The sequence below is a fragment of the Microcebus murinus genome, chromosome 14 (genome assembly GCF_040939455.1).
Source record: "Microcebus murinus isolate Inina chromosome 14, M.murinus_Inina_mat1.0, whole genome shotgun sequence".
NCBI classification, from domain to species: Eukaryota; Metazoa; Chordata; class Mammalia; order Primates; family Cheirogaleidae; genus Microcebus; species Microcebus murinus.
Window position 1 is genome coordinate 15,825,533 of NC_134117.1, and position 14,468 is coordinate 15,840,000.

General features: G+C 48.3%; 1 protein-coding gene across 31 annotated transcripts in view; it reads right to left on the reverse strand.

Moving 5' to 3' along the window:
- TCF7L2 (transcription factor 7 like 2) overlaps positions 1-14,468 on the reverse strand; it is a 191,354-nt gene that overhangs the window by 22,724 nt on the left and 154,162 nt on the right. For all 31 annotated transcript variants that reach the window (XM_012772162.2, XM_012771989.2, XM_012771996.2 and 28 more), the window contains 2 exons: positions 2,618-2,750; positions 174-276 (listed from right to left, as the gene is read on the reverse strand). In XM_012772162.2, the coding sequence (XP_012627616.1) occupies positions 174-276; positions 2,618-2,750 (236 nt within the window). The remainder of the gene's footprint in view (positions 1-173; positions 277-2,617; positions 2,751-14,468) is intronic.

Below are 14,468 nucleotides of genomic sequence, written 5' to 3' on the forward strand. Positions count from 1 at the left end.
AATGGCTACTGATTCCCTTGCATTGCCACACGACATCCCAGCAACATCTCCCCTGTGCCCTCCATGCCCCGCCACCACCCCTGCCTCCTAACACACACACAACATGCACAGAATAAATAATAAGCATGCCCGTGTAAGAAACAAAAAGGAAATTAAAAAATGGAACTCCTTACTGTGGTACTAACCATCCTAGCGGATGGGGGATTTGTCCTACGGTGCCGGGTGACAGCGGGTAATACGGGGATATATCTGGAGGGTGCGGGGGCCGTGGGATTCCTGAGAAAAGAAGCAGCATTTTAGTACAGAGGAGGGAAAGAAGGAAGGAGCGACTCTCGGAGAAGGGGAACAGGAAAAGGAGGAAGAGAGACATCTCTTCTGGGATCCTAGCGCAAGGCTCATTCACGATGAGGATCTTAAGTGTTGGCGGTAGTCTCATTTTCACCCCAGCCTCAGTTTGGAAAATTAGTTTATCTCATTCTAGATGGACTGGTCGGACAGATTTGGAAAATGCCATCTTGGGTATTTCTGCCTCATGTCATTGATGTGATTATTTGAAGTTTAGAAACAAACCCCACAACATCTACAGGGCTTGGCCCTCAGTGGGTGATCAAGCAGTAGTAATTCCCTTTGCCCTTACAACGGGTCCCTTCAGCTGTTCACGCTAATGACTCCCCTGCATGGGAGTTCCTGCTCTTATTTCCAACACAGTCTTTGAGCTGTGGCTTTCGAAAGGTTACCTTTGCCTTCTTTCACAAAAGGTAACTCCTCTCGAATGTGTCCACCTCCACTTAGAAGATGAGCTGGAGACACTACCCAAATGCCATTTGGCATCTCATCCAAGGGAGCCTCAGAACTGAACAGACGAGGAGCTGCTGGGGGCCTGGTGTAGTACTCAATTCTGGAACCTCAGTCGCTAGAGGACAGAGCCACCTGCAGGAACTAACCTCACCTGGGCCCCCCGAGTACCATAGGGGCTAGGAGCTTCACAAGGCACACACTAGTGAATTCCAAAGGTGTGCACCACCGCACACTCCCTGACTGCACAGGAGCACGTGCTGCGATCAGTCCTTAAAAAGCAAGAGCACCAGGAACACTTTGGACAGAGAGGACCCGACCGGTGCAAGTGACGTGGGAATCAAAACGCACAATACCGCAGCATTAAGACAGAGTATAGAAGGGAATGAGCTGCATGTTTGTGGATGAAGACGACTTCATTTTTTTTTTAATTCATTCAGGAAGCGTTTAATCTGTAAATTAAGTCTCCCCGGGTGACATTTTCATGCAGACATTTGCTTTCTCTCTATTACAAAAACCAAACAGATTAGCTGGGCTTGGACCCTACACTGAGCCATTTGCACACTTGAAAGAATGTTCGCAGAGGAAAAGTAAACAGTCCGCAGACGTTAATCATATGTTTTACGATAACCATTTAAAAGCTATTCCCTGTACTGCCATTATTTAAATGAGACGCTGATGCTGCCACTCACTCGCTGAGCCTGGGGCCTGGAGCAGGCCGCCAGCCATCCGAGCCCGGGCCTGGTCCCGCGCTAGCACAAAGGGGCTCAGAGGCCAGCAAACACCTGCGAATGTGTGGCTTCTTTCAGGGACAGTGGAGGCCGCCTAGCCAGCAGCCCACCTCAGCCCAACACCAACACTTCCCTCTGACAAGTGGCGTGGGATGGCCATTTTAAATCTGCCCTTCCGGTTACTGAGCTGGGAAGAGGGACACCTCTAGCCAGCACCCGGTGCAGCCCTGAGGACACGTGCAGGCCTCACCTGCTCGCCCAGGGCCACCCCACTAGCAGCTGGGGTTGCCTGTCTGATCTACATCCTGTTGTAGGGAGGGCGACAGGTGACCCTGTCTTCTCTCCCTCTCCCTTTGGGAGAAAAAGTAAGTCAACAAACAAGTGGGATGGAAAGAGGAGACGACTATAAAGGCTGAAGGAAAATGTAGCAACTCCTGCCTGACACCCTATTGGTGGTTTTATGAAAAAATGAGGCAACCTCCTTGAGCCTCAGTATTCACATCTGTAAAACGGGCTTGAAAAAACCCAGAATATTGTAGTGGGGGAGGAACCAAAAAAAATCAGCAGAGAGAATGCAGAACCCAGTGATGAGGTCTTTTGAGGCTGTACCAGTAAGTCACTGACAAGTGACTAGAGACTCTTAGCCACCAAGGAAACTGGGGCTTGAGGGGGCCACGCACGCTGTTAGGTCTCTCTTCTTCCCAGGAAGCTCAGAAGGAGCCCATGAGATGCCTCCAATATGATTCCTGCTTCCAAGTCTGTCTGAGGCTCTTGGAGTTATAAACTGCCCCTGAAAAATACTGAGGGACTCACGGCCAAGTTCCCAAGACAGCCCCTTCAGGGGACTCGGAGCTCTAAAGCGATCTCCACATGGCAGACGGACTCCTCCAAAGGGGAGAGGAAACCACTCCCTCGCCAGATTTGGCTTCCCCAGAGACCTTCCTTTACAGCACCCAGCAGAGGAGTGGGGGCCCACCCCCGCCTCTGTTCCCACCCAGTCCCACCCTCCTTGCATCCCCCCAGGCCTCCTGTGGAGGTCCTCAGAGCCCCAGGACAGGTGCTCTGTCTTGGCACTCAAGCTCACGGCCTACCTGTTTTGGGGTCTACGTCGGCTGGTAAGTGTGGAGGTGGGTTTCCCGGGGTGAAGTGTTCGTTGCTGTACGTGATAAGCGGCGTGAGGGGGTGGACATGGTGAGGGTGCTGCACCACTGGCACTTTGTTCGACTGTGGGGAGAATAAGAAAGACACCATCGAGTCAGTCTCAGCAGCCCAGGACTGCAGAGCACCAGGGCCCCGGGCTCCCCCAGCTACACCCTCCCGTCTAGGTTTCATACGATGCACTTGACGCTGCCCACCCCCCAGCCCCCAGTCCACTTAAGAACGACAGGTAGCTGTAAGGCAGCTCTCTGCATTGGTCTGCTTCCGTTTTCACCTCCCCGCTGGGCCTGGCTTCTAAAATACCTTCTCCTCCACCCCCCATCATGCAGCCCCCGAGTCTGCACTTTTCCCACCGGCAGGTGAGTCGGAAGTGGGGGCTTTAATCTCCAAGGCTACTGCATCTCCGCGTGGCGGGTGGGATCTCCACCCCAAGGCCCCTCCAGTGGGGCCTCCAGGAGGCAGGCTCACGGGGGACCAGCTAGGAAAACCTTCGCCTACAAGAAACCCAGCAGGGCCCAAATCCTACCCAGCCAGCCTCCATGCCCACCCCCCAACTCCTAACCCCTCCCTGCCCTTAGAAACAGCAGGCATGCGCCAATCCTTTACAGACAGCATGGATAAAAAGCCCCACTCATGGCTTGGGTGGGAGTGTGAACTTTACCAGGAAGCTCCAAACTGCCTGGCAAGCACCTGCATATTTTATGCAGATTACAGCAGCCCTGATTCATCAGGAATTTCATTAGGAAGTCACCCGGGAACACTAATAAATTAACTGGATGGTGATGAATTGGGCTCATAAAAGGTATGCATTTTAGAAATGGGCAGTTCTAGAAAACAAAGTGCAGGCATTTTTGTGTTTGGGAAGGGTGGGTCAGTGGAGAGAAACGGGGGTGGGGGGGGAGAAAAAGAAAAGGAAAGAAAAGCATTTTAAACATGTTTCTAGTTGCCAGGCCCAGGTTGTCCCCAATTACTCTCCTTTCCTCTGCTACCCCATTCTCAGTCCCCTCTTCCCCTCTACTATGCTGCGCTGTAACTTAGCCCAGCAAGATCACAAAGAAAAAATTAAGCTGAAACAAGCGAACTACTGGGCCATTTACTGAGAATAATCCAATTGCAAAAAACCCTATTCCCCATAGAGGATTTTCACTAAAATCCTACAACAGGGACATTTAACCAGATTAGGTACCAGCGAAGATAAAGAGGCGAGTATTAGATGATGAATGGATTAGAGTCAAGTTTCATTTCAGAACGTGTCTTCATTTCCTTTTATTACTTTTAGGAAGGCACAACTTGCATTAACATCAAGGAAAAGGAATTGCATTAAAAGAAAAGAAGGTTCTAGTGCTGCCCACTAGCGCCTGTTGAGTTGAGGGATCACTCAGCAGTTAGTTTTATAATTTTTTTTCTTCTTGTCTTTTTTTAAACGGATGAGGAAGGAATATAATATGGGAAGAGCATTTCAAACTACAGAGGTTATTGTGGGGAAGGCATCTTTTAAAAAGTGCCCCTAACTTTTTCATGGGTGTGCGGGGAAAGAAAAATATGGCCTTTCCCTAGATGCTCCAGAAAAAAACTACAGAAAAAGCAGCCAAAGCTTCCTGATCAGGCTGGTTTACTGATTCCTATGAATAATTAGACACTTTCTGAGAAAAAGGTTAGCAAGTGGCTCACAGGAGCCTTGTGTTGAGAGTTACCATGTTGCAATAGAAGCAATTAAGTTAAAGGCCACCAAAGCAGAGGGAGCGTTGGGAGCCAGTGGTGTCAGCAGCCGTGAGGGTCTCGGCGAGACCATGCCCCGCAGGGCAAAGGGCTGCTGCCCATGGCCAGTGCTGGCATCTCGCCGACGAGCACTGAGGACTGCTTTAGGGGAACATTTCTTTTTAGGACGACTTGAGAAGGAAGGAGCAAATAAGCCCCCACTGTGTGCTGGGGTGGAAAGAGAAAAGAGAAAAGGGGAAGGAGGGAGGGAGGGAGACAGATGAAGTGGACACCATTCCGAGGAGAGGAAGATGACTGTTGTTGCCTTCCAGAAGTTTTCTATGTGGTTGGAAAGACACACACCCGCTGACATGAAAGAAAGCAGACCCGTCCCAGAGAGTTTAAAGTAAGTGCGCGAGACAGCAGGGCCAGCGGGGAGAAGTGCACGAGGCCCAGAGAAGGGAAGACTGTCACCCAGGAGTGAACCGAGTGCCAACGGAGCAGGACCACCACGAGCAACGAAGGCAGAGAGAGTAAAAATCCGCCCTGGGAGCAGAAAGGGCCGGTGGTAGCCATCGAAAGCAGCAGCTCTCAACCCCGCTGAGCCATGCATCTCTCAGGAGGCTGGTTACAGGTCCAGACCTCTAATCCCAGGAAATCTCTCCGTGGGGACCTGGTCCAGTGGGTCTGGACTCAGGACCCAGGCATCGTGGGCCCGCCTGCCGAGAGCCACAGGTGGTTCTTCCGCTCATCCACGGGTGAGAACCCCCAAGTCAGAGAACCGCATGGGCGCAGGCAGGCACAGGGGTTAAGAGATGTGAGTTCTCATCAAGAATCGAGTCCTAGTTCTTAGGAAACCCATGGAAAGGGCTTAGCATAGAACCCAGTACACATTACATTTATTATCGAATATGGTGATTTATTATTAATGTTATTCGCATCGTTAGGAGAAGTTGACCTGTGCATGGTTCTGTCTGCAATAGGGCAGCACAGATCCCACAATGACATTTTCAGCAGGACTAAAGGGAAATGTGGGGAAAACCCTCTTTCTCCACTTGGATGCAAAGGATAAAGACAGCACTTGGGCAAGAGTGGAGCTAATCGGGTGTGAGATCAGTCTCCATCTCCTTCTTAGATACAGATGCAAAGGTGATTCCAACAAACTTGGAGCCCTGTTCTGGCTACCAACTCATTTCGCACACCTGAGCCTAGACAACCAGTATTTTCCTGCTCAGTCAAAACCCCATAGCTGTGGTCCCCAACCCTTGGGCCTCCCCACCACCTCCAGCCCTGTCTGTGGAAGAACTGTCTTCCATGAAACTTGGGGGGGGGGGTGTCACACAGCAGGAGGTGAGCAGCAGCCAGCAAGCCAAGCTTCATCTGTATTTATAGCCACTCCCCATCGCTTGTGCCACTGCCTGAGCCATGCCCCCTGCACCCCCAACCCCCACCCCTTGAAGACAAACTGTCTTCCATGACACCAGTCCCTGGTGCCAAAAAGGTTGGGGACCGCTGCTCTACAGCATGGGGGTGGGGGCAGAGAAGGTGGTAGGGGAGTGGGAGTTTTAGGTGCTGCCAGGCTTCAGGGGGAAAATGGGAGCCCTGCTAGGACATGGTCCTTTCTGACCTTGACTGCGTGCCAGGCAGGTCCCTGTAAAGGAAAGTAACCATGTGTCTGTCCAAGTTGACTGTTCCCAAGCAAGAGGAGGGAATTCTGCAGTCATACCTGCCAAAACCAGAGTCTAACTGCCACCTACCCATACCTGAAACCCTCTTATGATGGGAGGACTTTCTTCTTGCAAATGCCTTTCTCTCCAGCCTCCGCACTCAGAGTCCCTTCTTTCTACATCATATTATGCCCATTGCTGGGGTTGTGTATGCACCTTTCTTGGTCCTACTATACCTAAGTTGCGTAAGGACAAGGAATGTGATTTCTAGCACTTGAGTCCCATGAAATGCCCAGCCTTTGGGAATGGTGAACACGATCTCATAAATAGCATAAGAACCACCAAATGACAACTGCAAACATTAGAAGAGAAGGATAGAGCCAACCACATGTTCATGTTAAGTAAATGGCTGTGCTCTTTAGATGTAGTCTACTTAGAGTCACAGAAGGGAGCGAGGTGGTCCTTCAGAACCATCCAGTGCAATACCTTTGCAGATACTATCTCAGTTACAATAGTCCCTTTAAAGTGGTTTCGGAGCCCACTGCCATTTCACATAATGATTCAAGGACTCAATTCAAGGAAGACCTGGTTCCAATTCTACTTTACCAGTCTGGCTGTGTGATCTCTCTCAGGATTTCGTCTCTGTCTCTGTAAACTCCAGGTAAGAATCACTGTCTACCTCATAGGGTTGTGCAAACTGAATGACATCATGCACACAAAGTGCTTCTCACAGTGCCTAGCACATAGCTAGCACCACAGAGTAGCTTTGGCAAATGCAATCCAATGAATACTAATGGTGATGAGGTTAGCTACCTCTCTGGTCTCTTCTAACTAAATTCACAGGGGGAAAACACACAGCCACAGATTTCACTCCTCATTTCAAAGGTAAGGATGTTCATTACAGGACAAGAGTGTCTACATGATTTGTGCCCACCTTCATCAGGAACACACCCTTCTTAAAAATGCGATTTAACTAGTGAATATATGTTAGTATCTCTTGTGAGAACAGTCATCACTTTACCATGCCAATGAGTAAGAGTGCCAAGGAGGAGCTGTAAGTTAAAAACAAACAGTTGTATATGACCATAGTCCCTTCCAGAATCAAGCTGACATACATGAAACACCAAAAAAAAGAAAAAAAAAGAAAAAAAATCCCAAGAGAAAGATGTCCTTTAGACGTTCCCTTTCTCTTTGAACAGCTCCGACTTCTTTAACAAGATCTTTAAGAATTGTGTTCAAAATTGTGCCACCCAAGAAAACTCAGATGTGAAAAGAAACTCCGGTGGGGGATGGACACAGACAACTTTCCAGAAATGCATTCATGGCAACTGCATTAAAGCAACACTCTGTGCTGGGGGTGCTGGGGGTGCTGGTGGGTTAAACAGCCCACAGTGTTCATCCCTTCCCCTGTTATCTTTTTATAAACACAGTCCAATGTTCAAGGTAGACAACTACAACAGAAAGCCAGGTGCCTTTTAGGTAACTATTTTACCTAACTACATCTCCGAAACCACTGGGGGTTCCAAATCATTACTGCCAGTGACAACTAACTACCATTCAAGGTTGCAGCACTGGAGGGTCAAGGAGAGCTGCATGAGGAGCCCAAGCTGCTGGACTGTGCCCTTAAGAACATGACGTAAACTATGACCCTCTGCCACAAAAACAGCAAACACGTGCAAAGCATTCCACTTAATTTCAAAACTGTTCTGCCACAGTGGCCCATATGGACCACCTCCATCACATCTCGCATTTATCTACAGAGCCACTGAGAAGCCCCTGTCTGGACGATCTGAGGGTAGGACAAGGTCTGACCAGCTGCTACACCAGCAGCACTACAATCGACGCCAGCCCGGCTCAGAGAGGCCGCCATTTAATGGAGCCCTGGTTCTATACCGGCCTGTGTGACGTTGTTCTAGTAAGCCTCACAGCAAACCTATGAAGTAGCTGGCATTTGCTTTTAGCTCCGTGCAGTCGGTGAGGGGTGTTTCCCAGGTCACGTGCCCTGGGAGAGTGGTGTGTCCAGGCCTTGGGCCTCACCTGGCAGCACCACCCCAGGCTTGTGTCTGCAGCGACCTCGTGAGGTCTACAGAGACGCCATGATTGGGATGGAGTCAACTGCCATGTTGATGCAATGAGAAGTTCCCAGCCTGGGCCAGCCTTCCCAGGTGGACACGGACACATCGTGACTCTCCCTGGGAATCAGTTTTCGAACCCCCACTGCAAGTTACTGTGACCTAGACTAGTTTGCCCCCAGACCCCAAACTGGGAACAACTCAGGGTCCCCTGCTTTAGCCAGGCACAGCCTTGCCACAGGGCACTGAGTATTTTCCACAGGGATTTTTGTAATAATCAGCACTTGGCTGATTATGGGAGGAGGGTGGGGGCCTAAAGATATTTAATAGGATGTTTCTGCTTCTCAAATACAAACACCCAGTATCGGGACCCAGCAGGGTTCTGATGATAAAAACACTGTATGTGGTCAGTACTAGGCTGATAAAAAAACTGAAGGAAAAGTCAGCTAAAAAAACTGAACCCATTAAATGAAGAAAACAATATTCAAAAGGAACCAAAACCCTCATTTGACTTTAAGTCATTAAGGGCTTTATGCTTTCTACCTGGAGAAACCGCTATTTCCCAAAGCAAAGACCCCCACCCCACCCCTTCTGGTTCTATCCCTTAGGCTCTAAGGGGTTTTGAGCATTGAAGAGTTAAATTATAAAGAAAAGGTCCTTTAACAGCCCTCAAAGCACACAAAGCCCTTCCACCCTAAGTATTCATCGTATTCAGCAAACTACAGTGGGGGGGGATGTGGGGAGGGGGCGCCCCTGTGGCTGACCTTTGACCTCTCAAGAACCCTTAAGCATCATGTTCTGAGACTTGGCCCTGCCACCCTCATCTGCAACCGCCCACACATGCATCCAAACGCTGCTCATAATTTGGAACTTGGCAAGTGAAAGATTGATTAACGCACTTCTAGATCCTTTTGCTAGACTCCCCCTCACCCCAAGCCCTCAAGCTTCTATATGACTGTGGGCAACCTAAAGCCCACAGAATGAAAGCTTGCCATTCACGTCTGCAACCTATTAATCAACAGACACTGCAAACAAATAGGGCCATTGCTGGCCCTGGTCTCTCCCAGGCTCTCCTCTTCAACATGCCCCTACTGCTCTCCCTTTCTGCAGAAGGAAAATGGGGCCCGAAAGTGCCTTTAGGGCCCAGCACAATAAAGCAAAAGCAGCACAGAAGAGCATTTGTCAGCCTTTTCTCCTCCTCGGGGTGTGCATGGAGGTCCTCGGTGTTCTTAACCTACCAGCCCTCCCAGAGGTTGAAATCGGCATGAGGAAGGGACACCGTGCACTCCAGATTTACATAAAAAACGGGTTTATCGTCCATCTCCAAGCATTTTCCAGATGCCCTTTACTGGGGCTGCAGCGAGGCCAATGGCGACTAGTAAAACGTTAATAGACGTTTCACGTCACTGGAGCCTTGGAGAGTTGGGGAAAAGAAGGGGGTGGGGATGCAAGGAAGGAGGGGCTGGCTGCTTCTTATCCATCAGCCACCCCTGGGCAACTCAACTACTCCTGTTTTTTGCTGGCTATGAACCAGAAGATGGTGGATGGCCAGCCAAGGTAACCCTCGTGCACCAACAACCTATGACCCCAACAGTACGCAACGACTTCTGCTGCTCTGATGACCACAGAGGACATGCCCAGGGCAACCTGGATCGGGCCTGCATGCACAGTCCCCTGACAACTTAGCTGGCCACCGCTTGCTTCTGTACCTTGTGCACCTCTCTCATAAACAGAGGTCGAGGGTAGCAGGTGTGACGTCCCCCCGTGGCCCCAAATGGCTTCTTCAGAGCATTTTACCCCTGTCCCCTCACAGCCAGCCAGGACCCATCCGGCGCAGTGGCTAGGCCCCTTTCATAGCTGAATGTTGCTCCTTTCCGTCTAAGGCCTTGCTCCCAGCTAATGGTGCATTGTTTCCCTGGACAAGACTTCTATTGATAGCTACAACACTGCCTGTTGGAAATAATAAATAAAAGAGAGAAGGTTTCACAGGGTTCGAGTTTTACTTGGAGAAACGAGGTGGTGGGAGAAAAGAGATCTGCCTGTGAGATGCAGAAAAGAAATGTCCACCCTGGAGCTGCAGCACACAGCCTGTGTCACCTGGCCGGGCTGCAGCAGAACCTGTCACCAGGATGCAAACTCAGAGCTTCTCCCACCCCCGAGAGCCTTACACGAAGGGTTCTGCTTATTTGTTTTGTGAATGATCAATGGCAGACTTTTTCCCCCCTCTGTCTCTCCCTCTCTGGAATCAAATCCATTTATACAGCAAGAAGAGGAAGAGAGAAGAAGATTCTCCCTGCTGTCTGCGAAATTCTGCCGACTCATAGTTTCTCATGGATTCACACAGGCATTAAAATTCTTCTTGCTGGGAAATGATTGAACAGGGCAGGCAGGGAGAGGATAAATGTGCAGTCAGTTTTCATCCGAATTCTCACACACATGCATATACACAGAACTAACTGGAACCATCCTAAGTTCTTGGCCTTTTTTTGCTTTTGGCCCCTTCTAGAATAGAACAACCCAATAACACACCAAACAGACTGCCAAGCATTGAGGATCTAGAGGGCCAATTTCAGCTCTTCTTAAGACCTTTTCTTCATCCCCAAAAAGGAGGGGGGAAGGGCTGGGAGAGGGACTGGAGGTGTTGGGGTGGGGAACATTCAAACCTGGAAAATAAGACGCGCTCCAGCTGCTTGGCTTTGTGAAACCCGCAGCCAAGGCCCGGCCCAGCAAAGCTGTGCTTTCACAGGCTCTTGAACAATTACTTCCAGTTAAGTTCATTAAACATAATTTATTTCCACTCATTCTCATTTATTTTCCAATAAAAAGAAAAACATCCCATTGTGCCTTCCCCCAACTAACCTTTAAAACACTTGCAAGCTTAAGTCTTAGCCCGCCCGGTCCGGGCTCACCCCTGACCAGTGAGTTTCCAGGGTTTTCTTCCTGCCTGCTTCCCTCCAGGAGCATGCCACAGACTCAAAAAATTCTGAACCTGGAGGTCAGCGAGAGGTTGCGACAGGCACTAAGGGGTCCTCCGTCCTAATCCCCCGCCAGGTCTAGAGATGAAGAACCAGTCCCTTCAGCCCTAAATAATTTCCCAGGAATCTGCAACCTCCACCCACCCACCAAATATTTCCCTACTACTTGGGTATTAAATGATTAGCGTTAGCATAATCAATCTTGTTAAGTGCCCAAGTTTGCAGGGAATGTTTGGGAACTGGGTAAGAGGGTACAGCTGTTTCTAAGAAAGAAGATCTTCAAAAAACAGAACCAGGAATAAATCTAACTTATTCCAAATGAAGAAATGCAAAAAGCTCAAGTGCAAAACAATTTTTAAAAACAATAATGATTTCCAGGCCACCCCCCCACACACACACACAACACAACAACCCCAAATCTAGGGATCCCTAAACATAAATGGAAAGGAAATCACCCATTTTGATTCAGAATAAATTTTAAGTGCATACTGGTTATCACATCTTGGGGAGCTAAAGAAAGAAGTAGTGAACAAAATCTGGTACCACCTCCCTACCCTCCTAATTTATTTATTACAAAGAACAGCTGCATAAAGATGTCTTTTGTTTTTCTTATACACCCTGTGCCTAACTTTCAAATCTTAGCCTATATGAAAATCATGCCTGCTCCATGGAGTCTGACGAAAGCTCAAGGTACAGCTGTTTCCTTCAGAGATCAGGTAAATTTTCTCCCTAGAAAAGCGCAGGTAAACGAGAGGAGGAATGAACGTTTTCATTCGTGTAGTCCAACAACCACAACTGCCTAAACCCAGGGATTCGGCAAGAGCTCGGCAAAGACAGACTGAAAGGAAGACAAACACAAAAGCAGAGCTGCACTGCCCAGCTCTGTTTTGTCCTGTTAGTGTCCCAAACGTGGGCACCCTTTAGCAGGCATCCACAGCCTCCATAAATGACACACGCGCAGAAGACACAGAGTCACTGTGGGGTGAGAGGGCAAACATGCTCGCTGCTGCCTCTGATCCCGAGCTGATGCGCTGGAAGTTCAAGGTAACAAGGGAATGACCGAGGCAAAGTTCAATTCTCTAAAAATCCTCAAATGTGTGCAGAAGTATGTGATCTGGAGGGCTTGTCAGGATTTCATCACATTCCAAAATATTGCAGAAGGAAAGAATCCCATTACATAGCTCAGCCAGGCCCCCCCAACCCCAAACCACAAAAGGGAGGTTTCCCTAAGAATACAAGGTTGCAGGCTCCGTTGCTTCCAGAAAATGCCGATGCAGCAGCCTGTTGTGACAATACAAAGATCATAATATCTGTATCACTGGAGTTGGAAATTTACCCTTTCAAACCAACTCACTTCTCATAAGACAGCAAGAATAGAGGTTTATTCTCACCAAAGAAACAAGGCTGCTATTAAGTAACCCAATTGATTTGAGTAAATCAGGGTCTGAAACCTTTTAGAGAATCTCAAAATGGGAGACTGTGCTGGGTGTGAAGTTTGGGGCAACACGACTTACACATCTGCAGCCCCAGCCTGCGCTCGCTCCCCCACGATGCTCGACAGTTCACACTATCTGAGATTAACTAGAAAGTTGCACACAACTGGAAAGGAAAGACGAGACTTACACCCATCGTCGTTCCCTAACGCGCAACTAGAGAACTATCTACGATTTTGTGTTTTAATACAACGTATCAGATTTAATTCATGATTCTGAAAACATAAGAATACTTATCATCTACAGTTTATTTCAATCCCTCTCTCCCAAAAACTGGATCGAAGAGCTGACTGACCACTGCAAACGTTTCTGTTTGGTCATACAACAACAATACAAATAATAAGGGTAATAATTAAAAATTTTGCCTCCAAATTCAAAAGAATGCCAGATTTGACCCAACCGTTGAACAGATTTAATGTATCCTAAACCCAACATTCGTGTTGCAAAAAGGGCCTTCTTCCTAATCATTAACAGCACAATGAGCTGTCACCAGTCTCCCGCTCAGGTTTCCAAAACACATTTCGTATTGAGTTTAGAAAATAACACACACCACAAGGAAGACTACATAGTCCTAGAAGGCTGACATCTAAATCTGGAAATTGAAAATAAATACAACTAAAGACAGAGCAACAGAGTTAGCATTAAATATGAAACCAAAATACACAGTTTACACAAGCTCTGCTACTGTAAAAGCCTTATTGCTCAGAACTGTTTCAAGCTTAGAAAAGTATGCTCCTCTATGAGGCAATGCCATTTTTCTTTCTCTCTCTTCCGATGGAGCCCACCCTGGTGGGTGAAGAAAAAAAATTATTTGTTGGAAGAAATCCTAAACCACACCACCCCTCCCCAGATTCCAGCTCACCCGTACTTGGGGAACCGGGTCTGCCTTGCCATGGAACAGTGAGGGCTGTGATGAAAGTCAGACTTTCTCTCCTCCTCGTCTTTTTTTTTTAACCCTTTCCCCCTCCTCCCCAAAAACTGTTGTGAAAAGTACTTAGAGAAAGGGCACAGCTTGGGGGTGACATTTATTCTTGTTTTATTTTTTCCTTCCCACGATCTAAATTAAAAAAAAAAAACAACAAAAAACAAGCACAGGTTTAATGGTCAAGACCATAAGCATTGACACGGACACAAACACACACACACACACACACACACACACACGCACACGCGTGCGCGCACACACACCACACACCCCACTACTCACCCAGCAATTCAAATTGAGGTGCCAACCGCCCAACTGCTGGAAGAGAGAGACCCCGGAGGCCACTGCGCCTCCCTTAGCACTCAAATCTTCCATTCCCACTAAAACTGTATCCCTAGGGTACATAACAGCTTTGGTTTTCCTTCTCTCCACCTCTAAAAAAACTTTCTCTGTACCTTCAAGATGGGACTGGGCCAGCTTTTTTTTCCTCCTCCCTTTCTGCTTTTCTCACTTTTCTTTTTCCTCCCAGCTTCCCCTCCCTTTAAACCTTTCACTTAAAGAGCTAAAAAAAAGCATCTTAAAAAATGGAAATGGCTCCAGATTTCTGGCCTGGTAGACTCAAAATGCTCAAAGTTATCACTCATATTGCCTAGAATTATTTTGTTCATTCTCCCCCTGCACACACATCCCTAAAGGGGGGGGGGACTTAAAATTAAAAAACCCACTAACAATCTAGTTCAGCTGGTTGTAAGATTTAAATTTTTTAAAAAATTAAAAACTCCTTCTAGTTCCTAATCTTTCCCACTCTGGAATCCATGAAGGAAGGGGGAGGCCCATTTTCCCCAGCCAGCTGAGGGCACCTAAGCAAAGGCCCCCTCCCTCTCCCGTTACCTTGGGCAGCCGGGACAGAGCTGCCGCTAAGAGTAGCAAAGAAATTACGGTCAGCCATGAGGG